This window comes from Mya arenaria, chromosome 13 (genome assembly GCF_026914265.1).
Source record: "Mya arenaria isolate MELC-2E11 chromosome 13, ASM2691426v1".
Lineage (NCBI taxonomy): Eukaryota > Metazoa > Mollusca > Bivalvia > Myida > Myidae > Mya > Mya arenaria.
Window position 1 is genome coordinate 18,288,280 of NC_069134.1, and position 21,503 is coordinate 18,309,782.

General features: G+C 35.7%; 1 protein-coding gene across 3 annotated transcripts; it reads left to right on the plus strand.

Annotated features, from left to right (window-relative positions):
* The first annotated feature begins 203 nt into the window (after window positions 1-203).
* Window positions 204-15,386, plus strand: LOC128214428 (mitogen-activated protein kinase 15-like). 3 transcript variants are annotated; one of them, XM_052920895.1, is made up of 13 exons: window positions 204-345; window positions 856-1,075; window positions 1,363-1,493; window positions 3,466-3,635; window positions 4,280-4,419; window positions 4,616-4,673; window positions 5,667-5,907; window positions 6,318-6,570; window positions 6,759-6,856; window positions 7,744-7,821; window positions 8,897-9,052; window positions 9,969-10,034; window positions 12,039-15,386. In XM_052920895.1, exons 1-13 carry the CDS (start codon window positions 277-279, stop codon window positions 12,225-12,227), a joined length of 1,869 nt encoding a protein of 622 aa, XP_052776855.1. In that variant the 5' UTR covers window positions 204-276; the 3' UTR covers window positions 12,228-15,386. The 3 variants fall into 3 exon arrangements, with proteins under 3 accessions (XP_052776855.1, XP_052776856.1, XP_052776857.1); XM_052920896.1 differs by lacking the exon at window positions 9,969-10,034; XM_052920897.1 differs by lacking the exon at window positions 7,744-7,821.
* The last annotated feature ends 6,117 nt before the right edge of the window (window positions 15,387-21,503 follow it).

Below are 21,503 nucleotides of genomic sequence, written 5' to 3' on the forward strand. Positions count from 1 at the left end.
GGTTTTGATGACGTTTATAACAGGTGCTTCTTAAAAGTAGTTCAGCGTACTAATATAGTAAAAATTGGAATTATTATAATTCTACAATATCTGAAAACTGTCTCGTAAATTATATACTTGTTAAGTATTTTAAAATCAGTCTGGTTGTTTATCTACTCGGTTATTTTCTACCATTGCCTAAACCAATGGATGTTATGGAACTACATTGTAAAGCGGACGTGGCATTTTTTGGTGTAATTAGGTTATGGCTGTCATTGAAGAGAAAAAACAGTCGAAATGAGTACTTCAGAAGTTGAGCCCCACATTACAAAGAAATATGAAATCAAAAAGAGACTTGGGAAAGGGGTATGCAATTTAGTTTTGCTAACTAAAGTATATGCCTACTGTTGGGAAATATCGTTTAAGTTCTTGGCCTGGAAGAAAACAAAAGATAAAAATAATGTGTTCGAGCATGATTCATTCTCTGAATTTAATTTTACAAATTTCCAAGTATAATTGTTCAGTTGCAAGTTAATGAATGACATTTTGTTACTGGTTCTGTAAAGCATGTATAAATAAATATTTTATATCTAAAGGCATGTAGAAAATTTAGAATTTAATGCATTTTACTTTCAAATATTTTGATATGGACGAAAGACTTCTTTCATGGATGTTAGTTGTTTGGCAAACAGCTATGCCAATATGCAGCCAAAAAGTTATCAAATATAAAAAAATTGAAATGATTGTTATGTACTAAACTCAGTCAAAAAAACTGTAGAATGTCGACTACACGGTAGCTCAATACTTATAGATTTAGGTTTAACTAGTCATTTAGCAATTAATTTTATAATGTTGATTTTGTATCTCTTGTTTTAGGCATATGGCATTGTGTGGAAAGCCATTGATCGTAGGACAGGGGAAGTGGTTGCAGTCAAAAAGATATTTGATGCCTTCAGAAACCAAACCGATGCCCAGAGAACATTTAGAGAAATTATGTTTCTCCAAGACTTTGGGGACCATCCTAATATTATAAAACTTCATAATGTGATCAAAGCTGAAAATGACAAGGATATATATCTAGTCTTTGAATTTATGGGTATGTTTCCTAATGAGGCTGGGAAAAGAGTATCCTTGCATAATGCAGAGGCTGTTTTACTACTAGAACGAAATCTTATATTTCATATTTTGTGGCTGAAATATTAGTTTTTAGTTAAATAAACTGATAAATGAAAATGAGTAACCATATGTAATGGAGAAAGAGAATGATTTTTAAACACTTGATAACCAGCTGATGTCACTTCAATAATTTGTCATTCCTAAATTTCATTAAGCAGAAACCTTTGACATGATATATAGTAAAACATTGACATTTAACCTTTTCAGAAACGGATCTTCACAATGTTATCAAGCGCGGAAATATTCTTAAAGATGTTCATAAGCGATATATAATGTATCAGCTCTTCCGTGCAACTAAATACCTCCACTCTGGAAATGTTATACACAGAGATCAGAAGGTGAGCAAACATAATGTTTATGTCTGATTATTAATTATTTGATTTAATAAACATCTGTTAATATAATTTGCTATATACTGTTTGATTTTATAAACATCTTAGGAGACTGACATTTATTATTATGCCCCCCTTCGAAGAAGAGGGGTATATTGCTTTGCACAGGCATGTCGGTTGGTCGGTCCGTCCGTCCGTCGGTAGACCAAAGCTTGTCCGAGTGATAACTCAACAATTCCTAGACGTATGGTCATAAAACTTCACATGAAGGTTGGGCCTGACCAGTAGATGACCCCTATTGATTTTGGGGGTCATCGGGTCAAAGGTCAAGGTCACAGTGACCTTTAATGGTAAAATAATTGTAAAGCTTGTCCGAGTGATAACTCAACAATGCCTGCACCTATGGCCCTCAAACTTGACATGGAGGTTGGGCCTGACCAGTAGATGACCCCTATTGTTTTTGGGGGTCATTGGGCCAAAGGTCAAGGTCACAGTGACCTTGAATGGTAAAAGGTTGTCCGATTGATAACTCAACAATGCCTGCACCCATGGCCCTCAAACTTGACTTGGAGAATTGGCCTGACCAGGAGATGACCCCTATGGTTTTTGGGGGTCATCTGGCCAAAGGTCAAGGTCACAGTGACCTGGAATGGTAAAAGGTTTTCCGAGTGATAACTCGACAATGCCTGCACCCATGGCTCTCAAACTTATCTTGGAGATTGGGCCTGGCCAGAAGATGGTCCCTATTGATTTAAGGGGTCATTGGGCCAAAGGTCAAGGTCACAGTGACCTGGAATGGTAAAAGGTTATCCGAGTGATAACTTGACAATGGCTGCACCCATGGCCCTCAAACTTGATTTGGAGGTTGAGCCCGGCCAGAAGATTGTCCCTATTAATTTTAGGGGTCATTGGGCCAAAGGTCAAGGTCACAGTGACCTTGAATGATAAAAGGTTGTCCAAGTGATAACTCAACAATGCCTGCACCCATGGCCCTCAAACTTGACATGGATGTTGGGCCTGCCCAGTAGATGGCCCCTATTGATTTTAGGGGTCTAAGGTTAAGGTCACAGTGACCTTGAAAGCAAACTCGACAATTCTTGGACCTATGGTCATCAAACTTGACATGAAGGTTGGGCCTGCCCAGTAGATGACCCCAATTGACTTTGGGGGTCATCAGGCCAAGGTCAATGTCACAGTAACCTTTAACGCAAAAGAGTTAACAAATCTTCCCCCACTGATATCTCAACAATGCCTGAACCTATGATCATTAAACTTGACATGGATGTTAAGCCTGACCAGTAGATCACCCTTATTGATTTAGGATTCATAGAGCCAAAGGTCAAGGTCACAGTGATCTTGAATGGTAAAAGGTTGTCCGAGTGATAACTCAACAATGCCTGAACCCATGGCCTTCAAACTTAACTTGGAGTTGCATCTGACTTGTAGATGACCCCTTATGATTTAAGTGGTCATCGGGTCAAAGGTCAAGGTCACAGTGACCTTGAACGAAAAAAACTTGTCTTGTGATAACTTGACAATGCCTGCACCCATGGCCCTCAAACTTGACATTTAGGTTTCTGGTGACCAGCTGATGACTCTGGATTTTGAGTTCATTGAGTCAAAGGTCATGACGGTCATAACACACTTTATCCTCACACTTTAATGGTCATAATCTTAAAACAGCAACAAATCAGCTGTCATTTTGGTCCATGCATATTTCATTCAATTGTCCATATAATCCTGACAACATGGCGCTCAGGGGGGGGGGGGGGGGGGCATAATGTTTGACAAACATCTCTTGTTTTAAGTCTGGTTGCTATGGCTATAAAGATTTTAACTATAATATGCTATATATTGTGTATATACTGCAAAATGGATTTATTTCTAAATTAATCTATTGCTTCATTAATAGATTTTATTTGATTATATGAAAATTATTTGTACAACATTAAAGTAATTTTACCATTTTCATTTCTAGCCTTCCAACATATTGTTAGACAGTGAATGTATGGTGAAAGTGTGTGACTTTGGTCTTGCACGTTCATTGACCCAGATCAGCATAGACGCTGAAACTGGGGACCCTAACCTCACAGAATATGTTGCAACTCGTTGGTACAGAGCGCCAGAAATATTGCTAGCATCTCACAGGTGAGCTTAATATTGTTCAAACTGTTAATATTTCATATAAACAAAGACTAAACCATTGTTTAAAAGCACTTATTTAATGAGTAAAGCTTTTCATGACAATAGACAAAAATAATTTAAATGTCTATCATCAGAATTTACATGATTCTTTCACCCAAAAATTCTAAGATTGTCGGCCTTTTTGCATAAATGTTTGAAGGTCATGTATAAAAATATTGAAAGATTGGCAAATAATTAGGAACAATCACAAATATCGGTATATCATTAGAACAGATAATGATTAATGATTTTAAAAAAATAATATTTAATGGAAATATTTTGGAAACAAGTGCCAATAAATTAGGGAAATATATGCTTTTTTCAGTTGGAAATATCGACTCCACTAAGGAAATTGTAAAGGTCCTGCTTTAGAATTTGCTGATTAAACAACAAGATTGAATCCTTAACTTGAATTACAATTTGACATGAACATTTGGAGTTGTGCTAAGTCATATGCCTGTCATGCATTTTTACAAGTGTCAAGTAGGCTTGCGCTGTATGTAGTTGGACCTTTATATTGTGCGATAGGTTGTATTGAATTACAAATTAAATGGGAAGTTATTCATGCTTTGCTTATGAAGTTTAAAGATCATATTTTAATTGTGCAGGTACACAAAAGGTGTGGACATGTGGAGTTTGGGATGTATCCTGGCCGAAATGCTGATAGGCAAGCCCCTTTTTCCAGGATCTTCCACAATCAACCAGATAGAGAAAATCATGGCCACCATTCCTAGACCATCAAAAGAAGGTAAAAAGTTGAGAGTACTTGCTTATTACATCACAGATATTGCTATTTACATAAAAAAATATGTATAATTACTTTCAAATTCTTTTTTTATGAGTTTTTACATCATCTGTTATGTAAACTAGTTTTAAGTGTTTGAAATATTGACCACTAGTACTTTGTTGCATTATATGATATAAAAATAAAACCTTTTTTCCAGACATAGCCAGCATTAAATCAGCTTATGGTTCATCAGTATTAGACAAAGCAGCTTTAAAGTAAGTCAACATTTATTTATATCTCTTGTTTATATACTGCCTTACTTTATTCATACCTAACAGTAAAGACAATTTGATGAGAGGTAAAAGCGAAGAAAAATACATGTTTTGACTATTTTAAAGAATTATATCAAACGCCTGTGTCCTATTGTACTGTAATCACCCTGTCAGTCTACCTTTTGAAAAGTAACTCATCAGCAATTCAAGATATCAAATCCATACTTTCTAAACTTCCACACAGTTACAATACAGGCTTTTGTGACAAATTATGTAATGAAACACTCTTTTGTGATAAGTTATGTAACTTATTAAAACATATTGTCACATTTATAGCCATTTGTAAACATAACAATTTATATGGTTTAATAACTTTGATAATAACTTAAAAAACTATAAAGGTATTAAGTTCAAACTTTCTTTACTTGCTCACAGTAATAATATGCTCGTTTTATAAAGATAACAGTTTTACTTAGGTTGAAATATTGTTGCATTTATGGACCATTGTATACTATGGCATTTTTGGGAATTTTGTTAATAACATAATAACTGTTCAAGATATTAAGTGTAAACCTTCTGTACGTAGTCACAGTTATAATATGCTCTTTTAAGACAAGTTGCTTAAGTATTGTCACATTAATGGTCCTTTGTATACATTGAAATTATAACCTTTTTTTGTTGAGTATTTTAAGTTCAAACTTTCTTTACTTGCTCATAGTAACAATATGCTCTTTGTGACATGTTATGTAAGTCATGTATATATATTGTCAGATTTAATTAATATAATTTATGCTTAATAACATGCTTTCAAACTGTACCCCTTTCAAATATGGTATCATTCGGGGCCCTTATCTCTCCTGTGATATCTCTTGTTATTTTGGTTATTACTAGTTTTCTGCTAAACTTGCATTAGCAATGAGTATTGCGATGAACCGTTTACAATATCCAGCAGTGTATTAGTGGTATCATTTTATTTCTCTTGTTTCTCATTATAAGGGCAAAAAAGACAATGGAGGAGATGATGGGAGACGCTCCTAAAGATGCAATAGATCTGTGTAGAAAGTTACTGCACTTTAACCCGGACAAGAGGATAACAGCAGACGAAGCCCTGCGCCATCCGTACGTGGGCAGGTTTCACAATCCTAAGGAAGAAATCAGCCTAAACTATGATGTGGTACCTCCATTGTCAGATGATACTCAGTTATCTGTGGATGAGTACAGAACTAAGTTGTATGAGGTGGGTTTTACTTGGAATACTGTAGTCCCTAAAATAGTTTTTTGCTGGTTTGCTCTACTCCATATTTTGTTCTTGTTTATTTGAAGCGTTTTCTTGAAACACAGAGTACTTGCTTATATACTGGTATTTTTTGTATTTTTCTTGAAATTGCACATGATGTATTAAAAACTTAAACATTGTCTGAAGCTATATTGCTTTACAATTGCATTTAAGTACACAAATATATTTGCACTGATATTCTTGTTGCATATCATGTTAAAAAATGAAGGAATTGCTTGAAAAAATCAGAATACTTTCATTTTTGCACTTTTGGCTACAAGATGAAAAGTAATTTCGACAGAAATCAATTTTGTGGCAAAAAAAAGCAAAGCATCGTACGCAATATTTTTTTACAAAATCTTCCTTTACAGATGATAATGCAAAAGAAGGCTGATAGACGACGCAAGAGACAGGAGATACGGAGTGCCCAGCACATCGCTGCCCAGGCCCGGGAGGCCACACCCCCAGATTACGAGGAGGAGGAAGAGATGCCTCCAGGGGAGCCTTTGGGTCACTATGGCGCCCAACAGGCGAGGGAACGGGAGCAACAGAAACGTTACGATCGACGGGACCCAGAAACCCCGCCACAAAGACAACATCAGTCCTCATTCTCAGCAGGCCATGGTAGTAGAGTGGTTGTGTAATTTACACTTACATAAGGTTTTTTATGTTTGAATTTTATATTAAATTAACAGATTCATAAAAATGACATTTTGACAATATTTTTTGTTTTTTTACTTGTTGTTTCTTTCACCTAGGCTATCTGGTCTACAAATGTACAGAATGGATTTTTACTGATATTCATATTTCAGTTGCATTTGGGCGAAGTACTGCGCAGGCCCCACCTTCCGCTCCTGTCACCAAACAGAGATCCACATATGCTAGACAGAAAACCTCTGACAACATGGGGGTAGGTGATCATTGATATTTCTTAGCAAATTATTGCATACTGTCTGTGAAATCAGAAGAAAACAAAGTTTCAGTCAGTTTATTTCTTTAATTCATATTTTTTTAGCTATAAACATTATTGCAGTTTTATATGCCCTTTATAATTAAAAAATGTTTTTTTCAAATGTAAAAAAGGGAGTATTTTCTTTGATTTCATCCAGATATTCTGCATGTATTTGTGGGACATAGTGGAAAATTCTTGCTATTGTTTAACCCTTGTAGTGTTTTCTTATAACCTTTGATCATATAACATCCTGGTTCCTTCCTAGCTTTATGAACCACTTCAACAAATGACCAAATGATCTATCAAAGTGCACACAAGAACAGATATTTCATCGTCATTAAAGCAGTAGCAATGATTTCCTTTATGTCCATATTGATATATCTATTTTTATTTAAATTCAATATGGTCATTTGTTGAAAGTACTTGCAAACATACGGTTTCATGAATAATGTATTAATCGGAATCTCAGCAGGAATCTCAAATAAAATATGACAATAATATGTTTCATAATAATTATCTTGTTTTCTGTAGATTGAATACATCTTATAGCAGTAATCGAAATTATCACAAGCCCCCAAGCTCATCGCCTTCAAATGCTTCAAGGGCATGTTCAAAATCCTTCTGCTTCATAACTCTGCATGTTATAACTTTCAATGATTCAGACTTCTGCTACAAATTCTAGTTTTGATCACTGCTTTAGTTGGATGAAGGGTTTGAAGCTTTTTCTAATATTAAAGATTATTAACTTCATGTATATACATGTACATGTATGCGATAATAACAGAAACTATGTTTAAAAAGTACATATATCCGAAAGTTCATAAAGCTAACTATTGTCTGTACAGAGATACTCTTCGCTGCTGAACCGAGAAAGAATGCCATATGTTAAGTCTAGTCCAACTTACTATTCCAAAAATTTCCAGGTTGGTATAAGGTATAAGCTTCATCATCTTGGTCATATATTAACCAACTCTGAGGGAATTTTAACCTTCCTACTGTTCCTAGCCTAGTAATAAATATAAACACATTAACATACATGGAAGGCCTATATATTAATCAGAAAGGCAGTGATTGATATCAATTTACAAATTAAAAACATCTAATATCTTTGTTAGTTTATTCTTCCATGGAATTTTGAAATGTCCATGCATATGAACATCTTTTTGATTGATTGATCGATTTTACCGTTCAAAGTAAAAACTGCACAAATACTTGATTAAGCTTATACCGTAGGATTGGATGTACATTGTGGTGTCTAATATTTTAGAACTCATGCAAGAGTTTGTGCCAGTGTACATGTGTATATTGCTAGATAATAGTGTGGCTTTGGTAACTGTAAAAAATGAATTTTGCCTTTTACTAAGATTGATTTCTAATAAGTAATAGTTTTGTTTCATTTTAAAGTTTAGTTTACAATTTTGCATCTCAGATTTTAAGCATGACCTGTTTTTGTTTTAATTTTATAGGTATAACTAACATATTGTAGAAGGTCCATAGACTATTTAATAATACTTTATAATACGTACTAATTATTCTTTAAAATGTACATACCGGTAGATATAGAGTAGAAAACTGGGATATCTCGATGTGATGTAACCAGAGAATAATCCAGAGCCTTGGATCATGCAATTATAGAATCTGAAGAAGGGGCTAAGTTTCTGAATGTATTAAACTATTAATGCAATATTGCTAAATTGTTATACATATAAATGCATATTATTGAAATATTTTTGTAAAATAAAACATTTGGCACAATATTTATATGCAGGTACTAAGAGAGTTTTCTTCTATAGGCAATCTTCTGCATATTTTAGTGGTGGGGAAAAATGTAATACCGTGCATTAAATGTTTTCATTTGCTCAGATAAAAAAAACTTATTTTGACATTTATTATGCATTATATCTACTCAGGGTTAAGACAACTATGGATAGTCCCTTATAACTGGATCTTACTGTATGTTCAACTTTGTATTCAATTCTTCATCTTTGTCCACTTCAGGATATGTATGGACAAGGACCCCGTGGGCGTCAGGCCTCTGCACCTGCAGGCTCGAGGGGCCCGGGTCGCCCAATTTCTGGCGCATATGGTAACCCCAGCAATCCGATAATTACTCGTGATGACAAAACGGGACTCACAATCACCAGTTCCAGAATGGTAGGTCCTCGTGTTTTGTGCTAGAGCCAGGCTGTGGAGGCTTGTTTGCATAGGTGGCTCAAATATTTGTTACTGTTTTGTATCCTCGTAAGTCAGACTTAGTGCAGAAATATTTATTTTTGAATATATTTATGTTGCCAAGTTAATTCCAGATGTGTTTAAAATAAAAATACACTCTAAATACAGGTATAACTAGACATGAACTATTCAGATGGTTGTAGTAAATGTTGATTCATACAAATTCAGATACTGATTCGAAATCTGACTTCATTTTTATGAACTTCACTTAAATACTTTTAATAAGGTAAAGCTTAATGTGCATGATTACCCTGTTACCCAGTTACTGTGGTGCACATGTGTTTATTGAGTTTTCTTACATGTTTGTATTAAAATGCAAAAAGGGTGTAACAAAAGACATTGTCAACCTTTCACAAGACACTTTTATTCCTGCTTTATCATAGTCTTCCAATGTGAATAATGACAATTCTTCATATGTTCGAAAGGGACAATTAAGTTACACAGTCATTGAAATCAGATTTGAATGCATACATTATCTCAGAGGTCAAATTAAAAGGTATTTAATATGCAAGTGTGTTGTATATTGCTGTCCATATAAAGTAATCACTTTTAGTTTCTGGTGAAATTAATTGATCTAATATCTGTTTTATAAAGTAAAAAAAAGAGGAAAAATGCATGTTAATATATGGTGTAATTTTGTATGAAAATGGTATGATTTAAAAGTCATTCTAGTTGAGCAAAAAAAGATTAGGCAAATTTCTATCATCAATACTTTGAAACATACTTAAAGCTCAACCTGCAACAGTGTAAAAAAGCCATATACCAAACCCATCTTGCCAAAATCCATTATGACTGGCTTCAGTGACTGTGTGTACATGTTGTTATGTTTCCCCGTCAGTTGAATCATGGATGGGTTTGCGGCAGTCCTGGGGAGCCCCTCCCCCCTATAGGCACCTACTACCATGTAAGTCTCCATCACCTGCTCTCCCCTCACCCTCTTCTCCCACTGCAGTGGTGTACCATGTAGCCACCGGGCTCTTACAGCACAGAATCACACAGACGGTGGGGCAACATGCCTGTATGGCCTTCTGTTCTTGGGAATGTAAGATTTGATCAGTGAGACCTGAACAGTAATGGTTGTCAGGAGTTATTTGTTGCCTTAACACATTATTTTAGCTAGCCTTTCTTGAAATTAATTGGAACTCTTGTCATTGTATAAGTCAAAGTCAGTTGGTTTGAACCTTTTTCGTGTAAACAAACTGAAGACTTGAAGGTTTTGACAAAGAAATAAGTTCAAAACATTTATTGCTCTAAACTTAATATAGAAATGTACTTACTTCCATTTCTCTGGCTAAAATATTTGTTGAGTAATGTTTCATGCTTGATAAAAAAAATGGCATCTGCTTAATTTACAAAAGGGCAATTATTATTATGGTTGGTTATGGAAAATGTTAGGCACATTGCAGACTTTAAATGATATTTACTTGTTACCGACTTGAGAAAATACATTGGTTTACGGTATAAACCTTGAAAAGATACTTCAGCTAATTAGTATTTCAAAAAAAACAACGATAGGTAAAATGGTTTTTCCCCATTCTGGACATTCTTTGCTGTAAGGTCTAGTCAAATTTAATTTTGCTGTTACACCTTTATATCATCCTCGGCACCCCAGCGTATCATAACCTATATGATACCTTGGCCAAATTGGCTAGGGAAACTTTGTAAATCTTGAATATTCATAAGCCGCTAACAAAAAGAAAAAAAAATTGTGAGCTATAGGCATATTTAACAATATCCTGCCTAAAATGATTTGTAAGCTGTGATCTCATTGGATTATTTCGAACAGAGATTACATCCGTATTTCTCGGCCATTTCAGAACCGCATGAGGTGTGTCTCATGTGACCAATCAAGAGGCTGGATTTCACCTTATAAATTATTCATGAGTATGAGATTTTTACAGCTGATTTGCCCAGGGTATCATATAGGAAATGATAGGCTGGGATGCCGAGGATGCTTTATATAGAAATGGAGTGTCCGCTTAGCTGTACATTTTCTCTCAGATTTAGTAAAAGAGAAGATGCTTTTTGCTTGAATTTGAACAAAAATCATTTGGGTTTGTACCTGAACTTATATACTGGTACACAGATTTTCTCCTGCTTGACGTAGAAAAATAATTACCTTAAGCTTTCTCAGCATTTTTCTTATCAAATTTCAAATGACCAATACAAGGCAGCCACAATCATTGCACATACTAACATGATGATATTTTCCAACTGAATTGAAAGTAATAATGCACATGGACTTTGTTCTTCTCCTAATATGTTGTTGTTGATAAAGAACCCGTAAAAACACCTTTCCTTTACAGTCTATGTATTATTGGCTTGTCTGTTTTTAAAAGAAAAAGGTCAGGGTATTATGATAGACTTGGTGTTATGGGTGTCGGCATGCAAAACTTTTCACCTTGCGTGGAAGATATGTAACTTGGTACACATGTTGCCACATGTTGCCTTAACTCTGGCTTTAATTATTGTCAAATTATCTTTGCATTCTTGAAAAAAAAAAACAGACGGGCGTTGGTGTTCGCCTGCAGCGCTCTCTTTACTCTAAGCATAGATAGATGCTTAAGCTTCAACTTTTCCATGTTGTACAAAGTATTCAGGTCTCTGTCTTTTGTTACACCTATTGCAAACATCACCAACATGTTGGGTATTGTTCAGGAATTATCTTTATAAATTGTAGGGTAAAGTGAAAAATGCTATAGATAGACAATATATGAAACACATTATTTTACTTAGTGTTATTATTTATGCACTTTAGTAGACTTAATTAAAAAAAAATTGAAAACAATTGGACATTAAAGTGTTATTAGTGGTAAAAAGTATAAGGGGTCAAGGCATTGTATAATCACCACAGTTGAAAGAACTGTAGTCAGAAACGTTGTTTACCTTTGTATATGATTGCTCACAGACGCCGGGCCAGAGACCCAATTCCGCCTCCCAGCCAAGGCCCAAGCCTGTGTACGGCCGTAAACAGTTCAACAATGCAGTCAACAACCCGTCTAGCGGTGCACCCAAGGCCGTTTTTGGTAGCTACACACAGAACTTTGGAACAATCACATCCAGTGGCCTCGCTGCCATTCAGGGGAAAAAGTCATGAGGATTGAAGCCGACAGTGGTATTCGGATGTATGGAGGCTTTATCAAGGGGGATATGATGATACAAACTGTGATTTAGTATTCTCAACCATATTTGGGAACACAATGCTGGGCACACTGGATGTGGTTCAGTCTATATATGTCAGCAACATTTGATTCGTGTTCAGTTATTTGTGACCATGACATTCCCATTAAGTGTCATAATATGTGTCTGTCAAATTGTCATGTTATTATTGCACTCATTGGCAAGAAGTGTGCCTTGTATGTGAAACATTGAAACTTGGGGTATCACTTGTTTCATGCATGATTTCATGATTAATGTAAAATAAACCGAAATCTTTCATTATTTTTTACAGCACTTTTTTGAGGAAAACAAACCCAGAACATTGTCATTTCAAATTGAAATCATTGTCATAGGAACCATTTTGTATGAATAAACAGACACTTAATATTTTATACGATTAGTACTCAAGAAATCACAGATTTTATGTTATTGGTGCATTTCTCCTGTAAGAAACTCTGAATGTTGAAAAAAATTCAATTTTTCAAACATTGTTGACATTGTTGCACATGTTTGGATTTTATATACTAAATTGATCTGAAGTAATAGAAACACTACACATTTTTGTTGATTTTATAATTACCAGGTATTCCATTCTGTTTTTGTATTTAACCATATTTATTGCATGAAGATACAACCAAACAATGTGATAACAAACAGTGCAATGTACCATTGTTGTTAAAGTTCATATAAAAAAGGACATGATTTTTTTCCAACATCAGTGAGAGCTGTGTCCAAATACTTTATCATATGATAAGAAAAATGAAACTAATTAATGGTTATGCTTTCATTTAAGCTAAAGGTACAAAGATTTTATATAACTATGAGAGTTATGATCTGTTTATGATATCATTTATTTTAATAAATTTAATGCATTTTAATTTTACATTGTAAGATTCAGGGTTTTACATATTACATTAAATGTATCTCATGTGTGTTTATATATATAACTGATTTATATTTGATTATAAAAGAAGATCTTGAACTATTTGTGAATGTTTCTTGGCCCTTTTTTCATTCAACTTGTACATGAAGTCATTCTGTCCCAAATTGGCTTTTTAACAAAAACTTTCGACATAACATGCTATCTAAAAACTTAGTATGCAAATTGTAAATATAAACATCGTCCCAATGTATATATGTAATTATTTATTGTGTTCTTAGATCTTAGAGACCTTTAACATGTTATGTAATGTTTCAAATTTTACTAGAAATGTTATGAGCTCTGTTTTTCAGTGAACAAATTTGAGGTATTGTCATAGGTTTGGCTTCATTGCTATCACAAAGTCCAAAATCTTTAACCTTTGACCTTTCTTTTTTATTGAAGATATTTAAATGAAACTTGGCACACTTTTTGCCTGTGACCATTGTGCATGTATAGCATGGTGCCTAACTCTGGCTTTAATAATTATCAAGTTATGTCTTTTATAAACTCATGAAAAAAAGAACAGACCAGTGTTGGCATTTCCTGTGCAACACTCTTGTTTTATGCTACTGTGATTGAAACTTACTTCCCATGTGATTATTCTGACATTTTTTTAATGTCAATTGTATTATAAATACTTTTTTGCTTGTTTTAATTGTTTTATTCTTAATTGTTCCATCCTGTTGCTATTTCATCAAAACCATATTGTGCAGTGTTGGCAAACTTTATCTCGAAATAATATGATCCATTTTGTCCTTACTCATGTAAATGATGGGCTCACATCTTTTTTTACAGCAATGTATTCACAAGCAGAGAGTACCTTAATATATAAATGTCAAATATTTGTGAATGTCATAAATATTTTTCACTTCATCTGCTGCATTCCTTCATATATTTTTATATTTGTTAAAAGGGAAATAACCTGTGATTTCAAGGTTACAGATTTCCAGGTCATGTGGTAACGGTTTATATCAGAGTTTTATAGAAGTAGGAAGTCATGTAGATATAGTTTTTTATCATTGACTTAACGCCAAAACTGGTCCATTTCCACTATTTCAGTTCAGTTCAAAGAGATTAATGTTAGATTTAGATTGTACAATGTACCATTCACTTGTTGTTTAGGTTGTGTTATGTTTGTTATCGTTTCTGCATTAGATTCATAACTGTGGCAAAATTTTCTTGCATTTATCTTTCACCTTTCAAACAAAAACTAACAACTGAAATTGGATTTCTTTTTTGAATGGTAATAGGGTCTTTATAAAAGTTTGTGTTTATTTTTGGTCTTGGCAGAGCCCATCGTCGACTAATCTTGAAGAAAACCAAATGTAAGCACTAACTTTCTTAGTGTTCATGGCTATTGAATGCCTCTATATTAGCCAGTGCATATTCAAGAGCTTTTAAAAATATCACTTATTAAAACAAATAATGACTTAATGGAAATTGTTGGTTGTTTTGGAACTGAATGAAAATTTGGTTGTAATCTGCTTTATGGACTTCAGGTTTTCAGAGCTCTTCTGAATCATTAAATGTGAATATGTCAGGCGACCCCATTGGTGCAGATATAAGCTTAAACACTAATGTGGTTTTCTGATGGAATTCAAGCAACACTAATTCAGTATCTCGGAAAGATCCAAACTTAGGAATTAAAAAAATGTTTCCTAGGAATCTATAATGTCAAAGTAACAGTTATGGTAACATTTGTAAATTTATTCATGGCACATGGGGCCACTCTCATGAAGTCAGCTGCAATTTCATCATTCCAGTTCATAATTGCCAAATATTTTACTTGCATATGGGGAAAACTAGATAGTCTACTTTAAAGAGTACATTTTCTTGGCATAAGCTCGCTATTTTAGCATAATTGCCAAATATTTTACTTGCATATTGGGTAAGATAGATAGTCTACTTTAAAGTGTACATTTTCTTAGCTTAATTGCTCTATTTTAGGTCAGTTCACTACAGTTTTTTTATTTTAATTCCACTTGATTTCTTTTTGTCCATTTTTGAAAATTGTCACAGATTAAGTGTAACATTCTATACATAAGTTATTCACTCACACAGCATTGTAAATGTTCATTTTGATTTTACTGTTGATTTTAATCATTGCTAGACTGTTAACAACATGTAAGAATGCCATTAAACACACAAAATTAAGTGTAATAAAAATAAACACTACCCAGTTGTGTTGATTACTTGATTCCCTTTAATGTACATATATGAAGGCATATCCTACATTCAGATCTAAGGATAAAAGACAACACACTGATCTTATTTCGAGTTCTTCTTGAACCCATTTGGATTTTAAAATGTGCCTGGTCTATAGCACCGCTACCAGGAACCAGTACGTGCTTAATTTCCCAGTGCTACCCTTTTTCACACTTTTTGGAAGTCGAGGTGGCGACAGATACAATTTTACATTGTCTTGTATACTGATATAAAGCCAGACTCCAGGAACTGAATCTGGGACCTTCCGTTATAGAAGCTGATGCTCTTCAGAGGAGCTAATTGGGTGCGCATTCTAAGTATGCCATACCGAGTCTAACTAAAACACCATAAAACGCACCATTTAATTCCAGCTCATTCAGACCAGAGGCACTTAACTTTCATCCAAAATTACTGATTTGATGAGCTGTGTGAAGTTAGCTAAACATACGACATTGGACATTGGACATTCAAAATCGAATGTTGTGCTGGCACGACATTGGACATTGGACATTTAAAATCGGATGTTGTGCTGGCACGACATTGGACATTCAAAAGCGAAAGTCGTGCTGGCACGACATTGGACATTGGACATTCAAAAGTGAAAGTCGTGCTAGCACGACATTGGACATTGGACATTCAAAATCGAATGTTGTGCTGGCACGACATTGGACATTGGACATTCAAAGGTGAAAGTCGTGCTAGCACGACATTGGACATTGGACATTCAAAATCGAATGTTGTGCTGGCACGACATTGGACATTGGACATTCAAAAGCGAAAGTCGTGCTGGCACGACATTGGACATTGGACATTCAAAAGTGAAAGTCGTGCTAGCACGACATTGGACATTGGACATTCAAAATCGAATGTTGTGCTGGCACGACATTGGACATTGGACATTCAAAGGTGAAAGTCGTGCTAGCACGACATTGGACATTGGACATTCAAAATCGAATGTTGTGCTGGCACGACATTGGACATTGGACATTCAAAAGTGAAAGTCGTGCTAGCACGACATTGGACATTGGACATTCAAAAGTGAAAATTGGACATTTGACATTCAAAAGTGAAAGTCGTGCTAGCACGACATTGGACATTGGACATTCAAAGGTGAAAGTCGTGCTAGCACGACATTGGACATTTAAAATCGAATGTTGCGCTGGCACGACATTGGACATTGGACATTCAAAAGTGAAAGTCGTGCTAGCACGACATTGGACATTGGACATTCAAAATCGAATGTTGTGCTGGCACGACATTGGACATTGGACATTCAAAAGTGAAAGTCGTGCTAGCACGACATTGGACATTGGACATTCAAAATCGAATGTTGTGCTGGCACGACATTGGACATTGGACATTCAAAAGTGAAAGTCGTGCTAGCACGACATTGGACATTGGACATTCAAAATCGAATGTTGTGCTGGCACGACATTGGACATTGGACATTCAAAAGTGAAAGTCGTGCTAGCACGACATTGGACATTGGACATTCAAAATCGAATGTTGTGCTGGCACGACATTGGACATGGGACATTCAAAATCGATTTTTTGCTGGCACGACATTGGACATGGGACATTCAAAATCGAATGTTGTGACTATAAAAAATAAGTCGACAGGCAGTAATAGGTTACTTAATCGGCTCATTGACAATATTTCGTGTTATAATACGTAAAACCAGATAAAGTAGATGTAGGAACGATTACATTTATATTTTTTGGAATCATCAATGCATGTGTATATTTTCCATATGTCATCATATACTGTGAATATAATTGTCTTCACTTCGTTATAAATGGTACTGGATGTGTAGCAGTGGTGTGTAAACAATAAAGCTTATTAAAAGTATGCCATTTCGAAAGCATTATCACTGTTTGTCTACATTTAATCCACGACCATTCATAAGTATATTCATTTGAATCTTTCTCTGCATATATGACATCATGTCTATCTGAATCATGCTTAAGTTTCAAATATTGCGATGGAATCGTAATGACAATGCTCTCTTGGTGTTTATAAATTTATAATGAGTCATTGCTTTTGTGATCTCTAACCCTTTTCAAATAATTTTAAGACAATATCTCAAAAAAATTAATTCCGAAAATTGAATGCATTCCGAATTAATTTAAAGTCGGTAGAAAACATTCATTCATTAAACACGTCATACATTAATTTGAATGTGCCAGCACGACTTTCATTTTTGAATGTCCAATGTCGTGCTGGCACGGCATTCATTTATGACTGTCGAATGTCCAATGTCGTGCCAGCACGACTTTCAATTTTGAATGTCCAATGTCGTTCCAGCACAACATTCGATTTTAAATTTCCAATGCCGTGCCAGCGCAATATTCGATTTTGAATCATTTTTGAAATCCCAATGTCCAATGTCTAATGTCGTGCTGACACGACATTCATATTTGAATGTCTAATGTCGTGCCAGCACGACTTTCACTTTTGAATGTCCAATGTCCAATGTCGTGCCATCACAAAGTTCGATGTTGAATGTCCAATGTCCAATGTCGTGCCAGCACGACATTCATTTTTGAAATACCAATGTCCAATGTCCAATCTCGTGCCAGCACAACATTCGATTTTGAATGTCCAATGTCCAATGTCGTGCTAGCACGACATTCATTTGTTAAATTCCAATGTCCAATGTCGTGCTGGCACGACATTCATTTTTGAATGTCCAATGTCCAATGTCGTGCTAGCACGACTTTCATTTTTGAATGTCCAATGTCGTGCTAGCACGACTTTCACTTTTGAATGTCCAATGTCCAATGTCGTGCCAGCACAACATTCGATGTTGAATGTCCAATGTCCAATGTCGTGCTAGCACGACATTCATTTTTGAAATACCAATGTCCAATGTCCAATGTCGTGCCAGCACAACATTCGATTTTGAATGTCCAATGTCCAATGTCGTGCTAGCACGACTTTCATTTTTGAATGTCCAATGTCGTGCTAGCACGACTTTCACTTTTGAATGTCCAATGTCGTGCCAGCACAACATTCGATTTTGAATGTCCAATGTCCAATGTCGTGCCAGCACAACATTCGATTTTGAATGTCCAATGTCCAATGTCGTGCTAGCACGACCTTCACTTTTGAATGTCCAATGTCCAATGTCGTGCCAGCACAACATTCGATTTTGAATGTCCAATGTCGTGCTAGCACGACTTTCACTTTTGAATGTCCAATGTCCAATGTCGTGCAGCACAACATTCGATTTTGAATGTCCAATGTCCAATGTCGTGCCAGCACAACATTCGATTTTGAATGTCCAATGTCGTGCTAGCACGACATTCGATTTTGAATGTCCAATGTCCAATGTGTGCCAGCACAACATTCGATTTTGAATGTCCAATGTCGTGCTAGCACGACTTTCACCTTGAATGTCAAATGTCAATGTCGTGCCCGCACAACATTCGATTTTGAATGTCCAATGTCCAATGTCGTGCTAGCACGACTTTCACTTTTGAATGTCCAATGTCCAATGTCGTGCCAGCACAACATTCGGTTATGAATGTCCAATGTCCAATGTCGTGCCGGCACGACAATCGTTTTTGAATGTCCAATGTCCAATGTCGTGCCAGCACAACATTCGATTTTGAATGTCCAATGTCCAATGTCGTGCTAGCACGACTTTCACTTTTGAATGTCCAATGTCCAATGTCGTGCCAGCACAACATTCGATTTTGAATGTCCAATGTCCAATGTCGTGCTAGCACGACTTTCACTTTTGAATGTCCAATGTCCAATGTCGTGCTAGCACGACTTTCACTTTTGAATGTCCAATGTCCAATGTCGTGCAAGCACAACATTCGATTTTGAATGTCCAATGTCCAATGTCGTGCTAGCACGACTTTCACTTTTGAATGTCCAATGTCCAATGTCGTGCCAGCACAACATTCGATTTTGAATGTCCAATGTCGTGCCAGCACAACATTCGATTTTGAATGTCCAATGTCCAATGTCGTGCTAGCACGACTTTCACTTTTGAATGTCCAATGTCCAATGTCGTGCCAGCACAACATTCGATTTTGAATGTCCAATGTCCAATGTCGTGCTAGCACGACTTTCACTTTTGAATGTCCAATGTCCAATGTCGTGCCAGCACAACATTCGATTTTGAATGTCCAATGTCGTGCTAGCACGACTTTCACTTTTGAATGTCCAATGTCCAATGTCGTATGTTTAGCTAACTTCACACAGCCGATTTGATGAGTATTGGTGATGAAAACAGAAATATATATGGTTTCAGTACAATATGCACAAACGTATATCGCTCGTATCATAATCGGAGAGTGACGATAGGCTTGGTGGGAGATGTATGGAAATTATACCATGGTTACTCTTTTTTTTTAAGTCACTTTGATTTCGTTTATGGGTATTAAGAGTCATTGTGTTGTAACATGATGCGCTAGGGAAGATATACTCCAAAGTAAGACAACATGTACGTATACAGCCAACTTATACGACAAGGTTACATACATGTTGACAAACAGCCAACTTTAAGTTCAAGGTTACATACATGTTGTTGACAAACAGCCAACTTAAAGTTCAAGGTTACATAAACGTGGTTTACAAACAGCCAATTTGCAGGTCAAGGTTAAAAACACGTTGTTTACCAACAGCCAACTAAAGTTCAAGATTCGTATACGGGGTTAACAGACAGCCAACTTAAAAGGTCATGGTTACATACACGTTGTTTACAAACAGCCAACTTGAAGGTCAAGGTTACAAATACCTTGTTTACAGTCAACTAAAGTTCAAGGTTCGTATACGTGGTTTACAGACAGCCAGCTTAAAAGGTCGTGGTTACATACACGTTGTTTACAAACAGCCAACTTGAAGGTCAAGGTTACAAACACGTTGTTTACAAACAGCCAACTTAAAGGTCGAGGTTACAAATACGTTGTTTACAGACAGTCGCCTTGAAGGTCAAGGCTACCTTCACGTTGTTTACTGTCAACTTGAAGATCAAGGTTACATACACATTGTTTACATACAGCCAACTTTAAGGTCAAGGTGACAAACACGTTGTTTAAAAACAGCCAACTAAAAGATCAAGGTTACATTCACGTTGTTTACAAACAGTCAAATTGATGGTCAAGGTTACATTCACTTTGTTTACAAACAGTCAACTTGAAGGTAAAGGTTACATTCACGTTGTTTATACACAGCCAACTTGAAGGTCAAGGTTACATACACGTTGTTTACACACAGCCAACTTGAAGGTCAAGGTTACATACACGTTGTTTATACACAGCCAACTTGAAGGTCAAGGTTACATACACGTTGTTTACACACAGCCAACTTGAAGGTCAAGGTTACATACACGTTGTTTACACACAGTCGCCCTGAAGGTCAATGCTACATTCACGTTGTTTACAGACAGTCGCCTTGAAGGTCAAGGTTGCATACACGTTGTTTACAGACAGTCGCCTTGAAGGTCAAGGTTACATCACGTTGTTTACACAGCCAACTTGAAGGTCAAGGTTACATACACGTTGTTTACACAGCCAATTTGAAGGTCAAGGTTACATACACGTTGTTTACACAGCCAACTTGAAGGTCAAGGTTACATACACGTTGTTTACACAGCCAACTTGAAGGTCTAGGTTACATACACGTTCTAGGAAATTCTTTTAATTTCTGCTTATTATTATTCACTTATCGTTAAATCAGAAGATACAATATAGTCAATTACAAAACATCGTGAAACATAGCATGAAACCCTATTCAAGATAAATAAATAACAGGCGAATCTTCATTGAATCTTAAATTATCATTAAGGAAAATCAAATATTTATACGGAGGCATTCTCATTCATCATAGGTTTGATAATGATAAATCTACAAATTATGGTACATAGCATCATCATCCTGGTGTGGGAGAATGATACGGGAGTGGCATGATTCTCTACCAATAAACTCAATGCAGCGTCGACCAGATGGACTCGGGGCGATATACACTTTTGTATTTGAATTAATTACAATATAAGTGAATTTAAGCTGGGGAATTGGTTCGACTGTACTTACTTCCTATGGAAACTAAAAAAATCGAATAAAAACAACAACACA